General features: G+C 42.1%; 1 protein-coding gene across 1 annotated transcript in view; it reads right to left on the bottom strand.

The window, feature by feature from the left end:
• The window catches only part of LOC111673172 (contactin associated protein family member 5), an 86800-nt gene that overhangs the window by 18547 nt on the left and 42060 nt on the right, over positions 1-26193 (bottom strand). Inside the window, exons 9-15 of the mRNA XM_023430849.2 lie at positions 21662-21805; positions 20623-20782; positions 16138-16244; positions 13801-13920; positions 8529-8729; positions 4136-4292; positions 2124-2251 (exon numbers count right to left, since the gene is read on the bottom strand). Of these exons, the coding sequence (XP_023286617.1) occupies positions 2124-2251; positions 4136-4292; positions 8529-8729; positions 13801-13920; positions 16138-16244; positions 20623-20782; positions 21662-21805 (1017 nt within the window). The remainder of the gene's footprint in view (positions 1-2123; positions 2252-4135; positions 4293-8528; positions 8730-13800; positions 13921-16137; positions 16245-20622; positions 20783-21661; positions 21806-26193) is intronic.

The following is a 26193-nucleotide window of genomic DNA, read 5'->3' as shown; positions in this document are numbered from 1 at the left end:
CAAAAATAAAGTGAGTCTCATTTGTCTAAATTGTCTCATTTTTTCCTTCACTTGCATCTTTTCCTCGCGATGATGAAATACAAGAAAGGAGGGATTTAGTGAAACGTGACATCAGATCTGTCACCAATATTTCCACTGTTGTTTTCTGGTGGTGGGACGGGAAGTAAACTGTGATCTCTGGTGTCAAAATTCACACGTTTTGTACACCCGACCATTTGTCGGCTGAGACGTCCTTTCCTGCTGAAGGAGAGACGTTATTCATGGAGCTACAAGACGCTCGTTGTCAGGAAAGCATCAGATTAGATCATAGTGTTGATGGTTTTAAACCTGGAGGTAGATTTGGGTGTGGGGCAGTGGCCACATGTTAATTCCACATAGTGTTCTCCTACAGGATCTACGCAGAGTTGCCGGGTTTTCGTGAACTTTATTTAGAAGCTAAATGAGCCTCAGCTTGTCAAAAACTGTTTGTTCCTGTCAGGCATCATTTTATTCTGAAAATCAGCCTGAGCTACACAGACAGGTGAGCTGCAGGCTCTCAGGTGATCTCTGATGTCATCGCTGAGAGATGTTGACACGAGTTCAGGAGCTGAGTGAGAAATAATACAAGTAGAAGTTTCTGACACGATTCAAAGATCAGTCGGAGCATCGCTGCCGTTCTGTCAGGAAACTTTTGAGTTGTGTTGCCCAAATCAACAAACTGAGGAAAGACAGAGCTGCTGAGTCTCAGGTGAGATTTGAAAGTGGCTCACAGCGGAGGGTTGGTTCAAACAGAGGAGCAGGCTGTTACTTTGTCTGCAACACCTCTTTCAAAATCTGTCAATTTCAAAATATAAAGTTTTGTCTCAGATTTATATTAATTAAAAATAATATCTTTTCAAAATCAGAAAGAAAAATCATGACGCAGTCGAGTTATATCAGAAAACATATACTCAGGGAAGGAGACTTTCTGCAGAGTCATGTCTTTATGTGAAAGAATATGTTTTATTGGAGCACATTAAATAAGGCTGAAATAATAATAAATAAATAAGTAAATCAGTTTCTCATTATTTACCACGTCCAACAATTTCTCTTTAAAGGACCCAAACATTATTTCAAGTATTTTTCATTTACAGGACATTATTTATACATTAAAACTTTAGGCCTACACATATTTTACTGTGCATTACCTTTTGATCAATCATATTTATTATTATTAATCATTCTATTTATTGACTGTTGCACTTCATTTAGCTTGTGTGGTGTTTTTAAAGCGAAATGAAAAATGAAGCTTAGTGTAAATTAAATGAGGAAGACTCTCTCCACGTCACATCTCACTCACACTCCCCCTCTCCCTCTTTCCTACACTACGCACAGCATCCCTTCCCCTCTCCAGTACGATGACATCACACCGTTTTGTCCGCGGCATTAAAGCTTTGCTCGCTCGGGAAATGTCTGAGTTTGCTGATTGAAATGACTTGGAACCTGAATCTGAATCTATTGTCCATTAGATTTGCATAAAATGGAAATTTGCCTTTAACACCCCGGCAACACAGCACAAACATGAAATATATAAAGAAAACACATTATGTTATAGATTGTGATAAGAACGATTCATAAATGTTTAACAGCTTAGATTAGTATACAGCTTCTGGAAATGTAGTATTGCATCTTCTACGTCTGTCGGAAACTTTGGGTTCGTTTCTCCACTTGCATTTAAAACAACTTTGTTTTTCAAGCTGCATTTTACTGCAGACGAGCCGTTAAAAATCCACTGCCCTGTGTCTGCAGCTCAACGTGGGACACGACGCAGTAAACATACACTTTCATGTTCCGGTGCTGCCGTCCAGCCCCCGTACCCAACCCGCCCCGCCACCCCCCCTCCCCGCTGCCTGGCTGCACAACACCAGTTTGTAAAGACTGATCCTCCGGTGGCTCGGGCAGGTTTGTTTCACAGGTTACGGTTCGCGCAGGCGGCGTCAGACTCGCAACAGAACAGATGAAGTTTTAACTCTCCATCCACGGATAAACACAAAAGCACACGGCACAAAGACATCATCTGAACACGGTTCGCCTCTGATCAGCACTAAGCCTCCATCTGCAACCAAATCTGGCACAGTAGCTGCAACACTGAGGTGATCACCTACTGTCTCCATAACAACGCAGAGGACCGATGTGGTAGATGGCTTGCGAGCCCGATCTGTTGGTGTCTCCAATCACGATCTGGCTGACTGGTAGGTGGTCTTTATAGGAGAGGATTCCCGTGTCATTAGCCCTGTGACAGAAAAAAAGAAAGAAAGATGAAACGAGTAAATAGTAACACAGAGCCCTCAAGGGCTGGATGCCTTTATGGGGGTCTAGATAAAGGCATCCATTCTTCTGCATTAGCACCGAACGCAGAGTAAACACATTAAAATGGGAGCAATCTATCACAATGCAGACAACTGCCTCTGGAAATATGCAAACCGAGCTGAATCCGGAGACGCTTTGGAGTGGATTAACACACAGAAATGCAGAGACGTGCCTTTGTTACCTCCATCCGGCGCTTGGAAACCATGATTAGTTTGATCACAATTGTAATATGACGTAGGAGCTGTAATTAATCATTTTTGGGAGAAAACATTGGTCCATAAACCTGCTGTCAGACTTTTTAAAAAACAGATAATGAGCTGTGAAAACTGGAGAGAGGAAATGACAAATATAGATTTATTTCATTTTCAAGAAACACACAGTGAGTTCTCTGCAGCTGCAGCGCTACAGAGCCCGAGCTGCTCCTGATGCTCTGTGACTGCGTTTGCTGATTTATTCTCTCTATTTGTTGAATGTCTAATCAATAAAACTAAATAGTCATAAGTTCCTTCTCAGTATTTCTTTTTTTACCGGATTATATTTTGGTCTAGTGGTCTGTTCTTGTGCCTGTTACCTGCTTGATAATTCATATTTGTGAGCTTTGTGACAAAGATCAGGATGTGATACTGGGGATGGGGAAGAGGAGTGAAGGTACAGAAACACCCAACAAAGAATTGGTTCCTTCCAGGACGGGAAAATGACCTGAAGTATCTCAGCGGCAGCCGTGATAAGAGCTGGTCGACCTCTCTAAACGATAAGGAAAGGAGCTTCCTATCTTATCTCCTTTAGCTTAGGAAACACTGGACACCATCCCACAGCTCCTTAACGTGCCATTGCAGTTTCACCGCAGTAGACCCGTGTAAATGTAGAAACATCAGAGCACCTGTTTTATATGTTTGTAACACGATCCAGAACTTATCTTGTCTGATCGGCTGAAATCCACAAATATATATAAATAATTTCTTTTCTTTAAACCCAGTGAGGAGTCATCATGCAGAACAAGCGTCTTGAATTTGTAGTTAACGAGCCGTTTCACTAAATCCCCTCCCGTTGTCGAATGCACTAAAAATGAATTTTCTCTCTCTGCACCGCGATCGCCCGAATTCTCCTTCACATCTTTTCCTCGACCTCGATGGAAAACGTCACGATGGTCGAGGAAAAGTGCTCAGGAAAGGAGATTATTTTTTAACTCGTCACCTCCCAAGGGTCTGGAGCATGACCACTATAAGGTGCAGCCCTGTATTACTGTACGATAACAATACAAAACCAAACACGTCCCGCCTCCCGGGACAGCGCACTTCCACATCTGCGTGTTAGAACATATGTTGATTTATATACTGGCCTTGGACACAGTTTTCATCTTGAGCTGACCCGTGAACTGACTAAAAAAGCGAGCTTAGCAATTAATTAGAAATGAATTTATTGGCTGTGTGCCAGTTCAACATCAGTTCTATTGTCTCTATAATTAGTGTCAAATTGCTTAAATTTTTCCCGAGCAGACTTCCCATTGAAATGTTGGGGAATTGTGCTTTCTGACAAAAAGTATACAGACGTACAAATGTGGGAATCAAAGATTAATTAGCTCGTCTTTAAAAGTCTCTCATAGAAATTCTTCAGGAAATCACTAGCTGTTTTTAATGAAGTCTAATACAATAGTCCTGCAATAAATCCTCCTTGTAATTTCCAGTTTGAGTTGAATTGTGTCGTGTCGTGACGGGAGGTGTCCTACTCTCTCTGATATAAATGGATGGACAAAGTAATAGAAACGCCTCTTTCAATAAAAACATAGGACTAGAAATGTCAAACGTACCATGCGTCTGTATCGGCGTCGCAGTTGCAGAAGTAGTTCATGTCGATGCAGTTCTCCTCCAGGCTGCAGGAGCACTGCTGGACCCCGGGCAGGAAGCCTCCCCAGTAACTCCTCCTCTCTCCTTCGCGGTCCAGCCACCAGGACAGCGGACTGCCATCTGCAACAATACGACAGTCAGTCACCGCCGACGCCTGCCAGCTCAAGTGGGTCAAGGTCAAGGTCTATTTTTGTGGAGGAGTGCATTGTTTTTGCTTCAACTGCTTTATCCTAAAATCTAGAAAAAGACAGAGATACATTCATATGGAAGTGAACTGATAAATAATAAAAAGAAATAAAAAAGATTTATAGATTTATATGTGCCTATGGTTTAAATACATGAGTGAATAAAACTGTGAATGGGTAAGTAAAGCAAAATGAAGATAATAGAAATAAGAACAACATAGGTTTTACATAATTAAAATAATTCGAGTGGCAGTGAGAAAGACAAAAAACATTATTTTTTTGGCCTTCAAAATACAGCAATTACACAATATATACATGGAGATATCCACTTACACAGGCACAGATGTATATGTAGCTACAGGTCAAGGTTTATGTACGGACTGAAAACCAAGATAATCACTCGAATACATATAATAAGATAGAGAAAGAAAAGAAAGAGAGAAAATAGTGAACAACTGAAGTAGAAAAAGAAAACAGTTCATCGTTGATAAATCTTTCAAATTGACCCGGTGCCTCATGAATTATGCACTTTGAACTTTAAACCAAATGGGCCATTTTCTTCATTGCATAAATGCATTTGTTTTGATTCTCCGCTCGCATTTCATGGTTGACGTTTTGCGCGCGTGTCGATGAGGCCGCGGCGAAGCCGTAAAGGCACAATTCATTACCTCCTCTATGGGGTTAAGTGGTCCGGCTTCAGTCATCTGTCACACAACGTGACCCTGCATCAGAGATGAGGTACGACGAGCGGGGAAAAGCCCATTAAGCTGCATGTCAGAATGTATAATCAAGTGTCACATGCCATGCTGCTTTCTTCCCGCCCATACATTACAGCAGCATCTGGCAAAGTTTTTTTTATTTTTTTATTATTATGTATGGATACACGTGTGGCAGAGACGGCGAACAGTGTCAGTTGTCTTCAGTTCATGAGATAACACAACAGCCTAAACAACAGTTCAATGCCAGAAAGCAGGAAGATAAAGGTTACTTGTACGCAACAGTGAAGCCCAGGCAGGAGAAGAAATAATGCAGGCTCCAACAACCCTGGCCGGCACGCCAGCATTTGCATTACAAAGGCTGAAAATAATACACGCTTTATTTTTTTCTTTACCCTCCATCCCTGTCCTTGCACTCACTGCACACACACACACACACACACACACACACACACACACTCTGTTCTGCTGCCTGCTCTAAACCACTATTCAAACACCGAACAGGTACACAAATAAGAAAAGGCAACAATCGATACTTCCTGAAGGAGAGGTCAGTCTCACTCTCTCCCTTAAATTGGCTGGATATTGACAGGACTTATTCACAGCAAGAAGAGCAAAAGCATCCTACTCCCTCCCTTTATTTTATTTAATAACGTTCTGCACAAAGACCCTTGTAAGCAGCTGCAACACAAAAGAGCAAAGGGTGGTGCTGGAGGAACACTCAGGCAGTCCAAAATGGAAATGGCAATGAAAAGTGAAATACTAAAGAGCTTAACAAGAGTTTCACGACATGAAGTGACATTTATTTTGACACTTTTGTCCGCAGTGATTTACAGAAAGAGAATTTAAACTCCATAGGAACAAGAGCTAGCTGTCAACCAAAATTAGTAGTGCATCAACTGAGAGTGCTACAGGAAGTGTGTGTGTGTGTGCTTTTCTTTCTTTAAAGGTCCCTCATTTCACTTCTCCTGTGTTTTATTTGAAGTGTTGATCCATGAGAAGAGATATTTGTGGTTTTAAGAACCAAAAAACAGTTGTGACAAAACAGTGTAGTTTTACATCTCCTCTCTCAGGCTTCTCTCTGGAGCTCTAGTAACAACAGGTTGGTGAGCCAATCAGAAGAGAGGAGGCTCTGAGCCTCTCTTCTGATTGGCTGACTGTTTTATGAGAAATCTAATAAAAAAAAATATAGCAAATTTCAGAGAAACCAAATCCTGCAAGGTTTAGATGGTGGGTCCAGGTGGGCGGGGCTTGGGGTATGGGTGAGAGCAGTGACTGCTTCATTGTGACATCACAAAGTCCTGACAGCTGGTTTTAAGGCTCAGTGTCTGAATACAGGCTGTGTGTGTTTCTCTGTGGACTGAGGCTTTGATACTTTCACAGTATTAATATAGAACCTGGACCTGATCTATATTCAAACAACACATGCACATCTACCTTTATACAACACGGGACCCTAGAATAGCTACTGGTTAGATAGGCCAACACCATCATTCTTCTGCTACAGCCCATCTCCACCAAAGGACTGTAAAAACAAATAATACGTCTTTCTCATTTCTGTTGGTGTCATTTTGTACAAGCCACAACCGACCAGAGTCAGTCAGGCGGATGAAGATTGAGTGTGTCGCAGGCTTTAATGAAGGTTTTTCTAAATGCCAAGTTGCCTCCATGCAGCGTTAAGGGTTTCCATACAGAAACAGTTGGTTTTCATGTAGATGCTCAGAACAAAACACCGAAAAACAAACGTATCGCTGGATAAAAATAAAGACCGGGGAAAATAACAAGCGAAAGGAGCCTGATGAATAAGACGGCAAGAAGAGCAGTCATTAAACCGCTGTCTGTTACTTCACTGTAGCGTTAAAAGCCGCAGAGTTTATCCCTGAGCAAACTTCACTGATTACGGGTATTAAAACAAGGAAACAGGGCGTTTAACAATGCAAATCAGATGGCAGTCGAACGCCATCGCGAGTACGTAAAGTGAGTGAACATCTGTGAAGAGCGGAGATTGACAGGTGGAGATGACAGAGATGTTTTACAGCTAAGCTCATATAATAGATGTGAACTTCATCAGGCAAATACCTGCGTCTGTAAACCAAGGGTAGGCTGCTTTGAAGAGTTGTTGTACATGAATATGATAAGTGCAATTTTGTCCAATAATTAATTTAAATATGCAGTTATGCATGTTTGTTGTCAAAAGGGATGTTGTTTGTATCTACACCCTCAGCTCAGGGATGTGCAAAGACACATTTGACCCTTTTCTGCAGCAGATTCTCAGATAACAAAAGGTAAACCCTGAAAAAAAAATTCACTCTGTTTCTCAAAGTGTTCATGCAGCTATAAAATAAAAGCTTGTATAAAAGCTTGTTTTCGGTTTCTCTTTGAAGTCTGGTGTGATAATGAACTTGTTTGTTTGCACATGCATGGCACCCAGGGAACGGTGGAAACTGGGACATCATGAATGTTTCATGATTTAGGAGCAAATGTTTGGATGTTTGGGACAGCGTAGGTGCCAGAGCAGTTCAAGATGAATGCATACACACACACACATACACACACACACACACACACACACACACATAAAAATAAAAAAAGATTGGAGACTGCCTTTCCAGTTATTGTGAAAATATAACAAGAAGCGCGGAGTGGGAGGGAGGGGACTGCAGGGGCAGCGGCTCCCGATGTGGCAAAACACAAAACTGCCAGACTTTCAAATCACAGTCACAACAAACACACCCCTGATGCTGCAAAGTATGGGAACAGAGAACTTGCACAATTTCCACACTAAGGCCATGTCCACACCACCGCAGTGAGGGTGAAAGAGCAGAAGTCTTTATATAAAAAAAAAAAGAGATAAGAAAAACATTTTTTTTTATTGGCTCAATTTTTTGCCCCATTACATGGTGACGTCATCTGGTTCCAGTTCAGCCAAACAAATTCACACTCGCTCACAGTCCTGGTGGATTACTTGGTAGCATGACTGCCATATTTCTGCAGTTTACTTCTTGATTAAAGGTCTGTACATCCTTCAGAGGCTGCACTTCAAATCACTCCTTGGCTCCTTCAAATGCTTCCTTTTCCCGGGGCCACGAAGGATCCAACGTGTGGGTCCTTCGTGGCCCCGACCTATCCCAAGATTCATTGCTGGCCAGTAATGAAAGCGAATAACACCGACAGAGAGCCTGAGGATGACACTTTTAAATGTAAGGATTGTAATGTAACTGTTAAAACCAAGGGGCCCTAAAACCTCAAATATTTGGTATAAAAAGTTACGTGTTGTCAAGGAGCCGCGCTTGGCAACGCAACAGTAAGGGCGGGCACAGCTGGGGACGTACAGTGAAAATCCCGCGTGGATAAGACCATCTCGTTTCAGTTCGGCCTTCGCGGTCTGCGCCGACCACGAGGCGCCACACCTTTGTACACTGCATCCTCTGATGGATGTTCAGAAGTTTAAATACCTTTTGTATTGAAGAGACGGGACTTCCTGCAGTTGTACACCACTTCCTGCTGGCACTGCTCTGACCCCGACACGATGGCGCGTAGCTGCTCGGCCGAGGCGCTGTAGTTGAACCTCATGACGTGAGGTTTCTGAGGCGAGGAGCTCTGGACTGTGACCGCAGCCGAGATGTTGTGGGCCACGACCGTCCACACCTTCTCCTCTGAAAGAAAAAGAAGTTGGCGTGAAGCCGCTGTTAAACACCATCGCTAAATGTTATGACTATTAGCACCATCTCATCCACACCTTCTCCCCTGCAAACAAACCCCAAAAAAAACCAAACGTGTTGAGGTTAGCCAGGATCCACAGCTCGCACCTTTTACTGCAAATACAAAAAAAAAAAAAAGTGTGATGGTCTGTTAACAAGAACACAACGTCCTCACAATATCCTCTAAACACAGAACGCAGTTTATTAGCATAAACCCACTGCACCAGATATCTGTAAATACAAAGAGCATGTCACTCAGTTGGCTCTCTGCCCACACCTCATACAGAAAACCTGCAATAACCTTTTCTTTTTTTCGCATTAATACATCAACCGCACGTTTTACTCTGAAGACAAAATCCCTTTTTTTTTTTTTTTTTGAGTGTGTGTGTTCTAAAGCAAATGCTGCAGTTGTCAGGGAGGGAAAACGTGTGATTCACAACTCATCCATTCATCCCGGGTTGAGAGAAATACAGGTGACAGGCTTTATTGTGCCACCATCACAGGAGAGGGTTTTGTGTGATGCATTCAATTTGTACGAGGCAGGACCATTGTGTGAAGTTTGTCGGACTTTCTTTCCCTCTTTGAAAAGATAAACACATGTAAACATACATTCAAAGTAAGAGAACATGAGGAAATACGGCTGCAAACATAACAAGGATGCGGCATTGACCTGCACAGGCAAGTCTGACATTCAAAAAAATATATATATATTATATTCGGTGCTTTGATTTATCATGTCGCTTTGCATTTGCTTTGACCCGTTTGTGTGTCATGTTCACTACACAACTCAGCATTTGGCCAAGTCCATTAATGAGTCAGTGAGGCGTTCTATGTTCTTGGTTGAACCATCTGTGTTGCCAGTGACATTTCGCAAAGCTTCACTGAATCACTGGAAACCTAATAAATGCTCTTGTTTCCGTGCATCAGTTTGACTCTGTTCTCTGTGCTTCATCTGTGAAATTAAAACCTTAAACAAATCCCGCCACAATTAAGACCAGGTAGAAACCTAGTATCTGTCAGGGCCGCGTCCTATTTGTGTCAGCCGGTTTCAGCCCTCCCCTCCCGCTCACATGTACACTATTATAATTTGGACGAATTCCCAATACAGCTGTTCTCATTAACATGTTTTTCTGTGTCTGTTGTCACACAACCAAACAAGTATGAAATAGTTACTGAAACGCAGCCCATTAAGATTACATGTTAACTAGCTGTCACCTCCAAGCTGTGCAGTACTGAAATCACCCAACACATAAATTAAAGACAAAGACTGTGCTGTGATTTCAGCTGCATTTACTTTTTAAATTATCCCTAAAGCCCCTTTTACACTGGTCGAAAAACCCACTGACATCTGGCTTTTGCTGGCAAAATGTGAAAGGGTCCCATCGACAATCACTCCGTGGTCAAATGACTCTGCAGTCGACGCGGGTATTTATCGGCTCCGGCTCTGACCGGCAGTGATGTAAAGACAACACCCAGGTGAACACTTATTAATCTTTGCCCATTTTCCCTCTTTCAGAGCAAAGACGCTGTAAACACACCTGTCACCTGTCCAGCACGGTGCCATTAAACCAGAAACATCACGGCTACACCTTCCTCAGAGTGAGCTGCACCCCTGAGATAAGTTTTAAAAACACACCATCACAGATCAAAGCGTCTTACACCGAAGCTGCGACACTGACAGCAGCATCAACCCCAGGATGAGATGCAACCGATCCATTTTACCATTCTGCACGGCGGATAACAGCTCAATCTTTCTCCCATGCATCTGTCTGTGTGTGTGTGTGTGTGTGTGTGTGTGTGTGTGTGTGTGTGTGTGTGTGTGCTCTGTAACTGCATGTTGCAGTTGTGTGTGTGTGTTTCCTCTCAGGTAGAGTCAATCGCCTTTTTGTAGCGAAAAAAAAAAAGGCATGAGAGAGAAGGTTAGAAGCTCGTCCTCATGTCGACGTCTGTGTAACTCTTGTGTTTAACTCACATCACTGTGCTTGAATAAAAATGATCTTGAGAAAAAGAAGAAGCTCGTTGTCATCAGCTGCCATCCCGTTAGCATAGAGAGGTGTCTGCGGAGGGGCAGCACTGGTGACTGTCTTCTACAGAAAGTAGCTGAGGTTTCTAGATTTGTCAGTAGATGCTTTTTTGGGCTGTAACCAATGGTGTAACTTCATCACTCAGCCTCGCTCTTTCTGACCAATTTCAGATGCATTTACTTTAAACAGGAGTCAACAGTTTGTGAGATAAAATCACACTCGGACACCATCTTATTTCCGTCCCCCACTCAGTTTTCATTATGTGGATTTCGTGTTTACTCTGCCTTGAAGGAAATCCCTCTCCGCTTTGTGATTATTCGCATTAGGTTGTGAGGCTTACAGTTATTTACATCTCTAATAGATTCTTTAATTGAGGTCAAGCCGAGGCGTAGCTGCTGCCAAACAATCCCGATTTGTGAGGGGAAGACTGAAAACATAAAACGCTTGCGCCAGACAGCAATGGATGGCAGCACTCTCTGTAATGACATCACCGGTACATTAACCTTGCAGAGGACAAAGTCTCTGGGAAAGTTGTGACAGATAACTGATGAATTCTGTCTCTGGAGAGTCAAAACTTTACCGAATATGTTTTGTCCTACGACTGTGTCCCTCTCCCTGCCTGTCAGATGTCACATTTCAGGTGACAGTCCAGGTGATGCAGAGCATCATTGTGTACTTGCCTTCAGAAGATCACACTGATACAACAGGTCTGATGGGTCGATAAAAGGAGTTTTCAAATTAAAAGCCCTTTGCTTCTACAGTAGTAGCACGAGAACTGGCTGTCAGAACCAAACTGCCAAATTAAACTAATTGTATACAGTGAATAATTAAAAGTCAAATAGTATTAATCTCCAAAAGTTTGGTATGGATATTTCTGCTGCTCAGGGCAAAATTTATTGTAATAATAATTCTATTGACTCCTTACTCTAAACTTTCCTCTTCCTTTAGCAGGAAGTCAATGATTTCTCCTTGAGCAACACATAAACATCAGGAACGTGGTGTTTCTTAAAATCAATGAGCAAATTTCTGTGAAATTTGATTTGGATATATTCGTATTCCCCACACGATGAACAGCAATGTGTTTGTGTAGGTCAAAATCACTACTTGTACACAAGAAAAAAAAAAAAATCCAAATACAAAATATATATGTCGACTTCTCTTAAATGTATTGCACACCTTTATGCTTTCCTGAGGATTACCAATCTCCACTTTGATCACTTTTCTATTGCGCCATTATTACTTCAAAATGTCAGCTTTGCATACAATATATCATAACTTACGGGCACGCAGCCATGAAACTAACTGAGCAGATTAATGTTTCCAAGGGGATTTACCCTTTTGACTTTAATGACCACATGCTCTGATGAAAACTGGAGCCTCTAGAGGCCACTAGTGAGGGTTTTAGACTAAGCTCGTTGAACTGTAATCTTGTCATGGCGTTTTTTTTTTTTTTTAAATCGGAGACGTCATGGCTTCTACATGGCTGATTTCAGCGACACTTAAAAGAGGCGTAAGCTCCGTCTTGTGGCTGAAGCGACCAAGGGGTGTTTGCATAATTTTCTCAGGGCACAATGACGACTTCATAAGTCAGGATGTTACATAAACGCAATGACGTGTGATGCTGGTGCTGCACGACATTAACACAAAGGGGACGCAACAAAAACATCAGATTGTGTGACGTAATACACAGGGGCGGTATACGGATGAAGGCTGACCATATTATGTGAAGGATATTGGCTTGGTTGTGAAGTTGAGGTTGGATATTAGTGAAAATTATATTACTTGTCAGTTATCAAACCTTGTCTGAGAACTTCTATATTAGCCGTGAAAATAGCCACTGAGCCAAAAGTCGTACATAGAATAATAACACAGGCCAAACTGATTATATAAGTTACAAAGTTCTTCACAGAGAAATTAAACCAGATAAGAGAAAGAACAAAGAGCCTGATCACAGTAAAAGTATGAGAGCAAATAGAACCGAGTAAATGAAAACCTATATCAAACATCGTGCAGAAGGATCTGACAATAGGGGAAGAAAGGGAACAGAACATGTAAGCACAGTGATTAGGAAAGAAAACAACACATATCAAACGTTTACCAAAGGCTGACACAAAGAGAAGCATTTTAATAAGAGATTTAGAAGAAGTTAATGACTCATTACAGAGTCTGGGGGCTCTGATTGCAAAAGCCCCGTCACCCTTAGACACAAAGCTTGATCTGGGGACAAGCTGCCTGAACACCTGAGATCTGCTGAAACTCAGCTCATCTAAATCAGGGCTTAAAACATCACTATTTGCTGCAGCTTACCAATAAATAACATACGTAAAAACATCCTTTTCACCTCGTGCTATATTTGCATTTGCTTGTTTTTAACGTCTTTTATCACTGCGGCACTTCTTTTAAAATGGTGTCTTAAGTTTCTGACCTGATTTTTATACAATCTTGATGAATTATTTAAATGTTTTTATTTATTCAAGTTTGTTTTTTATTGTTTTTAAATGTTGAATTACTTTGTGTCTGAATGGTGCTACTGTATATAAATAAATGTGCCTTGCCCAGGGGGCGACCAGCAGGGCTCCTTGTGGTGGGAACATACCACGTCAGTAAATCTGAGTTGTTTTAACGCCTTGAAAGTCAGTGATAAAAATGACTGTGTTAATTGATATGTTTTCCTGTTATTAAAAAGTATTTATAATTAAAAAAAAAGAGAATAATAGTTTATGACCTGAATAATAGATGAAATGACTATTTAAGATAGTGAACTGATGCAGTGTAATCACATGGACATTTAGAAAAGATATTGACTTGCCACAGATAAACTCTGAGGAGCTGCCCTCAGTGACCGTAATGATTGCTTACTGGACGGTAAACTGTCAGCCGGCCGTCGCGCTGCGGATCAATGCAGAGTGATCTTTAAGTGAGTGGACTCTGAACTTTCTGCCAGTTCTCAGTGAAACTCAAAAAGAGCAAAGGTGACAACATGTGGACTAAAGTGATCTCACCTGTCATGTTGCAGTATACCTGTGTGGGCCCCAGGGGACCACTCCCATCTGGATCAATGGAGTAGAAGCCCGAGGAGCTGCCAATCAGCTTGTAGGCCTCGCAGGACGACTCGTAAATGGCTGGAAGAAGCAGAGCGGGGAGAGAAATCAGCCCACGCTCCAGCAGCTCTCTGCCACCTCAGCCATCTGACTGCACATATATTTATTGTTAATGTATTGTTATATTACTCTTAAATAAGCAAAGCAGGTGCTTTTGGTGACATGTTACTGTTTTATCTATATGGACAGTCACTTTATATAAATGACTACCGAAAGGCCAGAATTTAGTTACTGTAAAATCCACCGTCCAGTCAAAACCATGTCTCTCTAAAACGTTATGGGATGTGAATGGGATGTATGAACCAAATGTTATTTTCTCTCTGCGTAAGGACATGTAATCCTCCACATTAAAGTATCTGAAACCAATCACCAAACTGGCTTAGCCCGCCTCCGTTAGTTGCTCTTGCTACGCCTGTTTCTTTCTGTTCTTGCACAGCACATGTGCAGTTTACAGTTATAACAGTGGCAGATTTACCACATAAAAGTCTTAGTGGTGTTGGAAACAAATGGGGCCTTGACCTAAGACGGAGGAAAACACAAGCTGGCTTCTGTTTTTAAGCGGCCGATGATTTTTTGATGGTTAAAATGATGATTGCAGATTCTATCATGTGTAGCTACCAAGATAATTAAACTAATGTTAGCTCCATGATATGGTCTAAAAATTCTGTCTCCTCTTGAAAAGACCTTCAGCCGCCATTGTCTATACAATACAAAATGTTATAATACGCCCTCTGAGCAGCCCTACGTCTTCAGGGCAGATCGGAGGCTACAGTGAGGCTAACTGGTTAGCATGCTAACTTCAGTAGAAGAAAACAAGTGACAGAAACAAGAATTAAAATTGCAGTTGCTTCCCACCTCTGGAGACAGCTGTTGGTGAGGAAATGTGGAAGGAACTTGCTGAGCTCACAACATTTCTTAGCTGTTAATGCTAATGTTAGCCATGTAGCGATAGCAAAAACATACAAACAGCTCCTTAAATGTATCCAGCTAGCTAAAACAACTGATGATCCGTGTAGAGTTAGCAACAGTATCAGTATCAAGTACGATGAGGAAGAGTGTAAACTCAGAGTTGTATTTCATCACAACATTACCCTGTTTGGCTGTTAAATATTTGGATGGACAAGCCAGTTTTGATTCATGCTTTTTTGTTCATGTTTTCAAAACATTAACACACAAAACTTATGAAAACGTTTTGAAGAGGCTTTTAGGATGAGGACTAACCGATGACTTTGGGGAATGGTGTCTTGGTAAACAGTTTATACTTGGAGTAATTGTTGTGTAAACTTGACAAAATCAATTAAAGTCCTGTTATCCTGCGCTCTTATACAGAACAGTAACATCCCGGCCGGCTTCCTGGGTAAATACTACACAGTGAAGGCTCTAAACATAACTTGTAGGCCACCGACATCCTGCTGGATTAGGTTAGTTCTGTAGGTAGTTTGTTAGCCTGACATGCTAATATATGTAGCCATTAGCAAAATGGCTACATATATGTCGTATTTGTCATTTTGGAAAGGCAAAAAAAAAAAAAAAGAGACACTACTCTTCAAACTATGTCCACACTGTGTCACTTTTATTACAACTCGATTGGTGATTGGTTTTCAAATACTCAGGTTTCGGATATTCAAGTATGAGATAGAAAATGTGTTTTTTGGGGGGAAGTTGATGACAGTTGAGTTGAAAAAAAAAAAAAATGCGCCTATTTTTAATTCAGCAGATGCTCTTTTCTGTCATGTTCCCTTCCGACGTGCGAAGAAAACTGCATTTGCCTGCATATATAAACAAGAAATCAGTATTCTGAGGCAGGGCAATTTCACACATAGTTTCCAACATCAGTCTCCACAGCCAATATCAAGGTGATGTTTGGGGGGGGTGTCAAAAACTGACACTTCTACACTTACAGTCAATCTAAACTCAGCCCGTCTAAAACTATTTAAGGGTATGGAGAAAAAAAAAAAAAAAAACTGCTTCTCAGAAATTTGAAAAGCGAGAATAGCAGCAATGATTGTGAGGTCATGTCAGGTTGAAGCAGGACAAGTTTCTGCCTCTCATATGCACGTAACGGAGAGAAAAAAAAAGAAAGAAAGCTATAAGCAAGACGGGTAAAGATGCGTGCGCGCCGAATCAAATGACACAGTTCGGGAGAGCTGGAATAAATGGGCGGGGAGGTAGCAGCGGCTGCGAAGGTGAAGGTGGTTTTGACAAGGTGAGGGAGTGAAGGTGAGATGAACCGCTCACAGTTGTGACAGGTCGCTCCGGAGTATCCTGTTCCCGAGCAGTCGCAGGAGAAGGAGCCCCACGTCTGGGAGCAGCGGCCGCCGTGTTCACACAGGTTGGGAAGGCACCTGGACAAAAACACAGTTCACCATCGATTAGTTATTGATCGTCACTTTCTATTCAATCAAGTCAGAGAATATGAATATTGAAAAACTGTTTTGTTTGACCAACAATCCAAAAGTGGGCTGATTAATTTTCCTGTTGTTTGATTAATTTACTCCTAATTCACCTTTGTCTTTAATTTTCCAGCACCTTGCTTCATAAAAGAAATTAAGCTATTATGAGCAGCAAAAACAACAGCGAACAAAACATCATACAAACCTCTGAGGCGTGAGGTGTCAGCAGAGATACTTCTTTTGTTAGTGTTTACAAAGCTGATCTTTTATTTATCAGGTATGCAAGACCCCGTGTTCAGTTCCCTTTCTTCTTTTTTGTCTTCTGTTACGAACACCAGCTTTTGAACTCACCCAAAAGAATAATTTGCTGTTTATTCATGTTTTGTGAAGCCGCATTAAAAAATCCCAAACAACTGTGAAATGATGGCGTCTCATACTGTGCCCTTGTCTTGAGTTTGGGGAAGGAAAAAAAAAAAAAAAAAGCTGACACATCGCCACGTTCCTCTAAAAATAAAAGCGTTACTGTCACCTTCAGACTAGAATGCCTGTTAATGGGATTTCACCACAATGAGCGCTTCGCAGAATTTTTTAAACCGCACCATTCTGATTAATAGTCCCTTCCTCAAGCCTCCTCCAGTTTCACATAATTGCCAGCCTTTCTAGCGTGCATCTATAATTTCATACACTTTCATCTCTCACCTATTAACTGCAGCGGAGCGGGCCAGCCGCAACACAGATAAGGTTGCACCCGTTGGTTTAATTACCGTCAAGCTATTTTCTGTTCGTGTGCTCGTGAGCGCCCGTACAGGTCATGAAATTACAGTAGCCGGCGCACCTAAGTGCACGCTGACCACAAATTGAGTCACAAGATTTAATTAGACACAGAGAAAAGGAAATTAACACTGATAAAAGTTAATTTTCTCACACTCTTGGGGTGGGGGGGCGGGGGGTGTCATTAATCTGCAACAGTGAGTGAAACGACAGTTAACGTTGACGCAGCGAGCAGCAGCGTCGGCCGAACATCACGTGTCATGCCCTGACAGCACAGACACATCGACTATATATCACAAAGAACCTGCTTATACATTCATTCATTTTATATCTGCGTTACTTTCTTTGTTGCTGTACAAACATAAATACTGCATAATGCATATGCTGTAGATAAGCTGTTTCATTTGTACTTTAAAGGCTTCAATATTTCTTATGAAATACATTATGAAGTGACTATAAATACATTTCAAATCTGTAATTTTTACCCATTTCGATTTCATAGCTTGGTTTTTTTTTCACCTCTTAATGCTGTACAGATAATACTGTTTTTCTTTCAAAATAAAAGGACTATTTGTGCTTCATAGAGTTTCCAGCAGCAGAATGGGAGTCACAGCCTTCAGCTGTCGGGCTTAAAACTTTCATTTTTGATAAAGCTCATAGTTAGAGCCGGCTCAGGTGAGCCCTGAACCATCCCTTAGTTATGCTGCTATAGGCTGAGGCTGTTAGGGGGGAAGTCCCATGATGCACTGAGCACCTCTCTCTCGCTCTCTCTCCCTCTCCATGCATTTATATCACACTACTGCATGTCATTAACTTTGTTGTCTCCTCCCTGCTGTAGCTTGTGCTTCTCCTCTCTGCCCTCATTCTGCAGGTATCTGACTGCAGAGCTGCAGGATCCAGATGTGCCACTAATACTCCACACACCCATTATCATTATCATCATCATCATCATCATCATCATCATCATTTTTATTATTATCATTTTTAATTGGTGCTGCTATCATTACTGCTGTTATTGTTACTATTATTATTTTCATCAAAACAATCGGTCTGACAGTGCGTAAATACATTATAAGAAACACTGCACTCAGTAGACAACACCCAAGACTTGACACCAACTGTGAATATCTCTTTTCTGCTGCTATGTTTGTTATATTTAAATATCTAATTGTACATATTATATCATTATCTACTACTTTAAATTGAGATTTTGCAGTTTTTCTTTTCTTTTCTTTTTTGTACCGTCCACTTTGCTGCTGCAAAACTGCAAAGTTCCCCACTGTGGGACTATTAAAGAAATCTTTTCTTAAAATAATAAGTACACACAGCTGTTCCTGGTCTCCCTCTCCTCCATTTCTCTCCAAACTGGTCGAGGCAGACGGCCGCCCACCCTGGTTCTGGTTCTGCTGGAGGTTTTCTTCCTCGCCAAGTGTTTGCTCGTGGTGGGAACTGTTGGTTTGTCTCTATAGTATTGTATTTACTCTGTAAAGTCCTTGGAATAATGTTGTGATTTGACGCTACACAAATAAAATCAAATTGAATTTTTGAGAGAGAGCGAAACCTCTTTTTATTCATCACTTTGTGTTTTATGCCACAGCATCTTGTGCAGGATCACTGTCCTGATCAGCATCGTTTCCAGCAGCTGCATGTCGCTCTGATAAACCCGGCGTACTCTACCTGCCCAGCACCAAATGACAGACAGACAAAGTTAGCATGTAGCTGGTGAGGAAAGTGTCTAAAGAGCCCGATATTTCCCTCAGGAGTCGGTGGAGACTAAATCACGGTAAAAAGGAGAGAGTATTGGACAAAAACACGACTCCAAATGATGCTAATGTTCCTATCTGCTTGATGTGTATCTACTGTGTGTTTACTCCAACAAAAATGGCAAAAAACTAAAGCAATTAATGCAGGTTTAAACGTCTGTCGCTCCTGTAGGTTTGTGTAACTAGGTAAAGATGTTGGCCAATAGAGTATTTGGAAATTTGTTCGCATTTTACCACCAAAGCCTATTGGTCTCCTGAATGGGTTTTTGGTTAGATGCCTGAAATAAGGTTTGTGGTTATCACAAGCTCAAGACATTTTCACCTTTTACTCTACAACATAAAATATATATCAGTAAATACCCCAGTCATGATTTCTTTAAGCGTTTACGTCTCTTAAAATGAGACGGTTGCTAACGAGTGTCTATATGAGACACAGAGGTAGTTGGGGATGTTAAATGTCATCACGCCTCGTTGTGTTTATACTCGCGCTTTTGCAAACTGTTACTAACTTCATTAGGGGAAAGGCTTTTGTAGAAGAGGGAAGAGCTAAATCAAACTACAAGTTGAGAGGTGGTGATGTTTGTTTTCAACTTTAACATTAGCCTTTTCCTTCTGGTGATTGTATTTAGTCTTCAAAAATAATAGAAGTGCTGTTTATTTGTGAAGAATCATCCTGCTGAACAAAACGTGTCAGTATCATAAACTTCTGTTTATTTTTCTGCAGTAATCCAAAAGACATTGTAAAAATCCCATTGACTTTTTGTCGAGGGAACCAGGGTGATGCTAACATCCGGGTTGGCCTACAAAAATACGTCATCCCTGAAGCACTCTATTACAATTTTATATGAGATAATATTTTGGGGGATGTGTGCCTTCTCCCCCTAGTGGCCAAAAAGTTCTCAGGGTTTTTCTTTATATCATACGATCTTTTTAAACCATCTGAAAGATTCACAAAGAGCTTTTCATAATATAAATTCTCCATGTCAGCCCGGTTTCCATCATCCATCAATGTTAAGTCTTTAGGGGGAAAAAAAAAAGAAAAGAAAAACAAACAAACAAACAAAAGAAAAACACTTATACATACAAAAGATGTTTGCGTCTCAGCTTGGGACAAACCCCCGATCTCACTCCATCGCCTGTCATTTCCTACAGTGCACCCCTTCGCCCACTGACACAACAGACTGGCAGCACTGTTGTGTTTGCAAATCCTCCGACAGCGAACAATCTGGCCCGGAAAGAAGGTAGTTTGAAATCTGACAAAGATGCGACTCTCCTCGGGGCCAAATACAAGGGGAAGAAATGGCAGTTTGCATGTTCTTCCCGTTTCCTTTAAATGTTCCAAGCCACATGCAACACATCCAGGGAGCTCGTAGGTTCTCTCGAACCCGTTCACGGTGGGGCCCACAGCTGTGCGGGGTAATGAGGGACAGCATGCCAGGCAGGACAGTAGGGAGCAGCTTGTTAGCATAGTCCTCTGCCAGAGAAGGTGTTACCGAGTTTCTGTTGCAATTTAATTGGATGATCCTGTCAGCATGTTTGTCTCCGTGGGACAAGATGTCAGTGACTTTCAGGCTGCTCTGTAGACAACATACTGCCACTCACAAATTAACAATGTGGGCATGAATAACTCTGCTGCCAAGTTGGATAATGTTTCTCCGATTTTTACGTCTGACACATTTTGTCTGTTGAATGTCAGAAGTTTTTCTTTTTCTTTTTTTTTTTTGTGTGTAAATTCGATCTGAGAACTGTCCTCTAATTAAACAAAAGTGTAAATAGGAAAATTCCGAGTACATTACCTGTCTCTTATGTTGCAGGTGTCAAAATGAAGCTCATTATAATTTCCCAACAATCCTTGCTGCACGTGACTTAGATTCATCTGCTGGGTGTTGATGATTATGAGCCGCATACACCCCTGGAAGGTCGGAGTGGGGACCTGGCAGTCCATGGTGGGACAGCCTGGATGGAAACGACACGTGATGCGACCTTTTGAGTTTTACTGTACGAGCAGAATAAAGCTTTCAGTGATAGTTCGGGTTATTTGACGTGAGGTACTTATCTATAGTCAGTGTTTTACCTGGAGTAGATTCAGATCAGTGCGCGCCCAGTTCTGAGCACCAGCACAGAATCTGAGGATGTGCGGCAGGTACCATCTGCAAAAACGTGTTTTAGCTGCTGTGCCCACAGTAAAAGTGTAAACTTATTTTCCCCACGTTATCTCGCTGTCAAACAGCTCTTTCCTTTGGAACAACATTTTTTCAACTGTTGAACTGCCGTATTCCTACGCACAAGCAAAGGTGACCAGGTTTCTGAAATGAAAACTGAGAAACACTTCCAGTCCTGTGGTCAGTAGATCATTAATATATCCGATGTCTTTATCTATGGAACACAAAAAGGGAACTGCCCTTCTCCTCTGCTGCTCGGTCTTTCTCTCTGGTCTGGTTTTTTTTTTATTCACAATCGAAAACAGGGACATTTCCAGGGACAGGTCCAGCTGGGGACAGGCCACCAAAAGCTGGAACTGTCCCCGGAAAACTGGGACGTCTGGTCACCAAAGCACAATCGCACCTACGCTGAGCTCTGTCTGACACAAACAGCTGATCTGCAGAGCAATACAATGTGCACCGTAGTCGCTGTTTGACGGGAAGATAAAACGATGAAAATATTCTAAATAAAATGTTCACTTGAACTTTTTCTTTTTTTTTTTTTTAAGTGGCTAAAACATGTTTTTGCGGAAGGCCCCCGTCCACAGCAGCACATCGCTCCCATCTGTGCCTGGGCTCCCGGCTGCTTCTCTAAACTGGGAGCCGGCTGAACACATCGTGAGAATCCACTAACCTCCAAAGTAAAAGTTGCCTCTTGCTTCCGCTTGTTCCCACAGTTCAGTTGTGGAGCATGGCTGACCGTCCACGGTCAGAGCGATCTGCAGGTTCCTCGTGTCCAGACTCACAGAGTGCCACAGCCCATCACTCACCCTGTGACCTAAAGAGGAACAGTTCACAATTAGCAAACACTTTAGTTAGCACAGAGAGTTGCTTTGTCGTCGACCCGGAGGCTCCCTCTTTGCTTTTTGTTTCCTCTGAATCTTTCACAGTCACGGTGGCCGAGTTTTCTCAGCGGCCATCAGCATTTGTGTTATCAGGGAGGCGGCGGTGCGGCAGTGGCCAAAGGAGAACACGACTTGGGTTGAATTCATTTCACCGGTGTTCGGGTTTAATTAAAGATTCACCTTTTTTGATACTCCTGATAGTGATATTTTTGTAATACCTGCCAACACCGCCACCAAATCCCCTTAATTTCCTCTCGGCACAGTTCCCTCTCACAGTTGTTTTCCCATCACTGACACAAGAGACAACCACAGAGCTTCCAACCTTCCTCAAACACTCGCAGCCTCAAACACAAGCCCCCCCCCCCCCCCCCCAGCTCTGTCACTTGTCAACAAACTTCCTGCATATTTTACCATCTAAATGAAGTTAACATTTAATGAGGAAAAGTGACTCTAATGTCAGCTTCTTGGTGTTAATTAACTACGGTCAACAAATACTGTAGGTGCATAACTACCAGTGGTGATTAAATACTGTACACAGCTATTTATACATACATATATATATATATATATATATATATATATATATGAATATATGAATATATAATATATATAAAGAAAAGAAAAGAATAATTGAGTCTTTCTTTCAGTCTTTCTCTGCAGCTTCCACTCTCAAACCCCCAGACGCCGTTTATCATTCTGCCCTCAGATTCATTACTGGTGATTCCTGTGACACTCACCACCCAGTTCCTTCAGAACAAAGATGGTGGTTCCTCTCCGGCACAGAGGCGTGATAAACACTTGTACATTTTCATCCATTAAGCCCTTACTGGACATTCGCCACCCTAATATAACATCTGTTCTGGACTGGACCGCGGGACCCGACCAGACTCTACCCGCTGCACTAACTCTCTTAGGTCCTCCAGTATATGGCTGGACCGCCTGTGGCCAAATCCTGATTTTATAACCGCAACTGGCAAAATCCCCAAACACATACATCAAAGACAAAGACTGAGCTGTGATTTGAGCTGTATTTACATGACGTGACATGATGACTTCCCCCTCTCCTGCTCTCTCTCAGCTCTGTTTGTCACATGTTTAGTTAATCCTCTGCCTCCATTAGTAATAATGTCACAAGTAATGAAAGTAGTTTATTTGCCGTAAAAGCGGTGAGGCTCAGTGTATTGGAAGTGCTTCCCTGCAGTTCCCGAGCAGCCGGGAAACCAGAGCGGCTCAGTAGACTGCACGTAGCAAGAGGTGCAGCCCTGAGCTCTCAGCTGGCATCCGCACATGGTCCAGTCAGGAACCAGGATTATACCCAGTGTTCGAAATAAAGTCTCTAAATTTAGTGACAATGTGCTAAGTTGGCAACACTGCGGGCTTTAAACACCCGTCTAATAGAACCTGTTAGCACCAGAAACTCCGACACAGTGAGAGGCACCTGGCTGATAATCAGTCAGTCAGTCAGTCAGTCAGTCAGGGACGTTCCAGATCATAGAGCTGGCCCACTGTTGCAAGTGTAGGTTGTAGTGATTGTACTGAGTGTTGGTATTTCTTAGTGTGTGAGACACCTGGTGCCATGAAAGTTTTTTTTTTTTTAACCAAATCCCCAATCAAATCACTTTTAATCTTTTACTTTCCACGTCTAATCACCCTGATGCTCATTACGCATATTTCCTGCCTGATTCCTGTTAATTGTATTTCACCCAAACTGTCTTTTTTTTCTTCCTCATCCAATTCATTCCCTTCAAATGCCATAATTTCCCTTCTGATAGAAAAACAAAATCCAAAAACTTGATTCTCATTTTTCAAACAAATTGCTAAATCTAATATTTTGTTACCTAGGAACCAAAAGCTGGAAATCTGTTTAAAGATGAGTAATAAGCTCAACTCGGCTTGATCCACAAAACGTTTATTTCAAATTGACAGTGACAGCTCATCTTCACAGAGCTGCAGCTCTCAAGGAGGACAATGCCACAATGACAGCTGGGACTTGAAATTACTGAGCCACACCTCACTTCTGACTGCGCCCGGTCCCGGACTAAATTTGCATCCAGATTGAGCTGTGCTGCAGCTCGGGAGCTCAGAGGAGGGGGGGGGGTCACGCAGAATGCACCCTGGGAGTAATTTTAGTTGAGTCTAAAATCAGATATGTCCAAGCTCTTGGGAGAACTTGAGATTTCCACACCGAGTCTACTGGTGCCTGTCGCTTACAGCACAACCTTTTCTGCCGCGAGACTGCGAGTGCCACGGGCGTTTTTCTCCACTCCATTGACTGTTTCATGGAATAAACAGCGTAGCCGCGAGGGACTGCTGGCGAGCATCAGTGGGAGTTTCCTTTCCCATCCCTTGTTCAGCTCATATATCATGATCTCCTCGCTGATGATGGTGCTGCTGGCCAGGCTCGCAGTGTCGCAGCCCTTTTCTAGGACACACATCTGATGTGTTTTTGTATCAAATCAGTGATCTGCATGACTCTTGCTCAACAGTTAAGAAAAATAAAATGTTTGCATATTCTTCTTATGCACCAGGCTATATCTCTGAGCCTCCAGGAAATAGACAGTTTCATGTGACAGTTTCATGCCATTACTGCACCCAGCTCGCAGTTGGCTGCTGCCTCCAGTCCTCGACAGCCGTAACTGGCAGTAGATGCAGCGTAAGCCAAATGAAACAAAAGCTCGTTCTGGATTGTTGTTACCCCGCTCGTAGACACTTGTGCATCTCTCGGTTTGACTGTAAAACAAAGCTTGTTTGCTTGTGTGAAAATTAAGCCCGTGCTGTTGATGCAGATAATTTCTGGGCTGAACAGAGGAAGATACGGATCAATATCCTTTCCACACTAACGCTCTTGTGCACTCGCAGCAATTTATCAAACATCGCCGATGGCATGTATCCTTGAGCGACCCCATTGTCCACATGCCAAACTGAAGATAATATATATATATCTTTCTAATAAAGCTCAAAAGTGAGAAGACGAGGAGCGTTAAATATAGAAAGATTACCTGATTTGGAACAACTTTGTGGAGGCCCCTGCAGCTCCGTTTAATGATGTGCACTGAGACACCTCCGCCGTGCAACATTTGACATTGCTATGAGGTATGTGATACTGTTGTGCCTTGGGAGGGAAGTAGTGAGAAAGGTGCTCGATAATCTACTGACTTGATTTGCTTTTAATTAAAATCCCCAGTTTGAGATTCGCAACTTTCCCTCTTTTCTGGGAACTGACGGAGCTTTGTCTGCCGCATACATTTTCTCTAATGGTGCAGCACTTTCAGGTTATTAATGGTTGTGATGATTTTGCAGCTGATTAAAATGAAAAAAAAAGGGAAAAGAGGATCATGTTAGACGGTAAAGAGGCATCAACAGGTAACTCTCACCCTACGCAGCGTGCTATAAAGAGCCACCAGCAGTGAGTCCAGTTTCCTCTGCTTGGATCTCACATCCATCACAGGGAAGGATTTCCAGCTGCTCCCAGGATCACACACACACAAACACAACACACACACACTTTTTCAAGCCTGACTGGCATTATTCCTGGTACCCTAGTGTAATTAGGGAATTCACCCCCCCACCCCAACACACGTCTTGTGTTTGATGCAGTGCATTCGCAGAGGGCAGGTCTGCGTTTTACACACATTTGCAGACTAGATCCCGGGGATTATCTCTCAGTACGTTTAAAATGTTAATGGTCTCCGTGCTGAGTAGCTGCATTAGCCCCCCTGTAACCAACCATTTGTAACCGAGATGCTATCTGCGCGCCGGCTCGATAATCTTTTTTTTTTTTTAGCTGTGACCTCTAAAGAAAAATCCGGCGGAGGAGGAAGCAGAACGAGGAATCCTAATGAAAATAAGTGAGTGAATAAATAAAAAACCTAAATTACTGAGAAGTCGATTCATATGAAAGCTAATATGAGATTTCCTCTTTGCTTTGCTAAATTAATTTGCAGTGAAGGTTTTATTTTACGACACGAGGACCCCAGGTCGTACCCGTCATGAGCCACAGTTATAATGCTAATAGGCCCTACAGCAGTTCATTTAATGCAGTTTGAGGTAAATTATATGAAAGGAAATATTGTCCCTTAGCCGTGGTTGTCTTCCCCATCTATATTTCCCTGCAGCCCACCATCTGCTGAGAGCCTGGCTTACCCAACCAATCATAGTTATCTGTGTTATCTCTGCTAAGCAATCCCGCAGAGGATTGGATGATATTTTTGCTCTGAGAACTCCTCTGTGAAAATAAATGTTTTTTTTAGTTTATTGGGGGACAAAGCTGATAAAAGTTAGTCAGGTGAAAATTACCTGCACCACTCAGCGCTGCTCTGTT

This window comes from Seriola lalandi, unplaced genomic scaffold (genome assembly GCF_002814215.2).
Source record: "Seriola lalandi dorsalis isolate HSWRI2012SDOR001 ecotype SW California unplaced genomic scaffold, Sedor1 jcf7180002054912, whole genome shotgun sequence".
Lineage (NCBI taxonomy): Eukaryota > Metazoa > Chordata > Actinopteri > Carangiformes > Carangidae > Seriola > Seriola lalandi.
The sequence above is the reverse complement of the archived record's forward strand: the minus strand, read 5'-3'. Positions and strand labels throughout refer to the sequence as shown.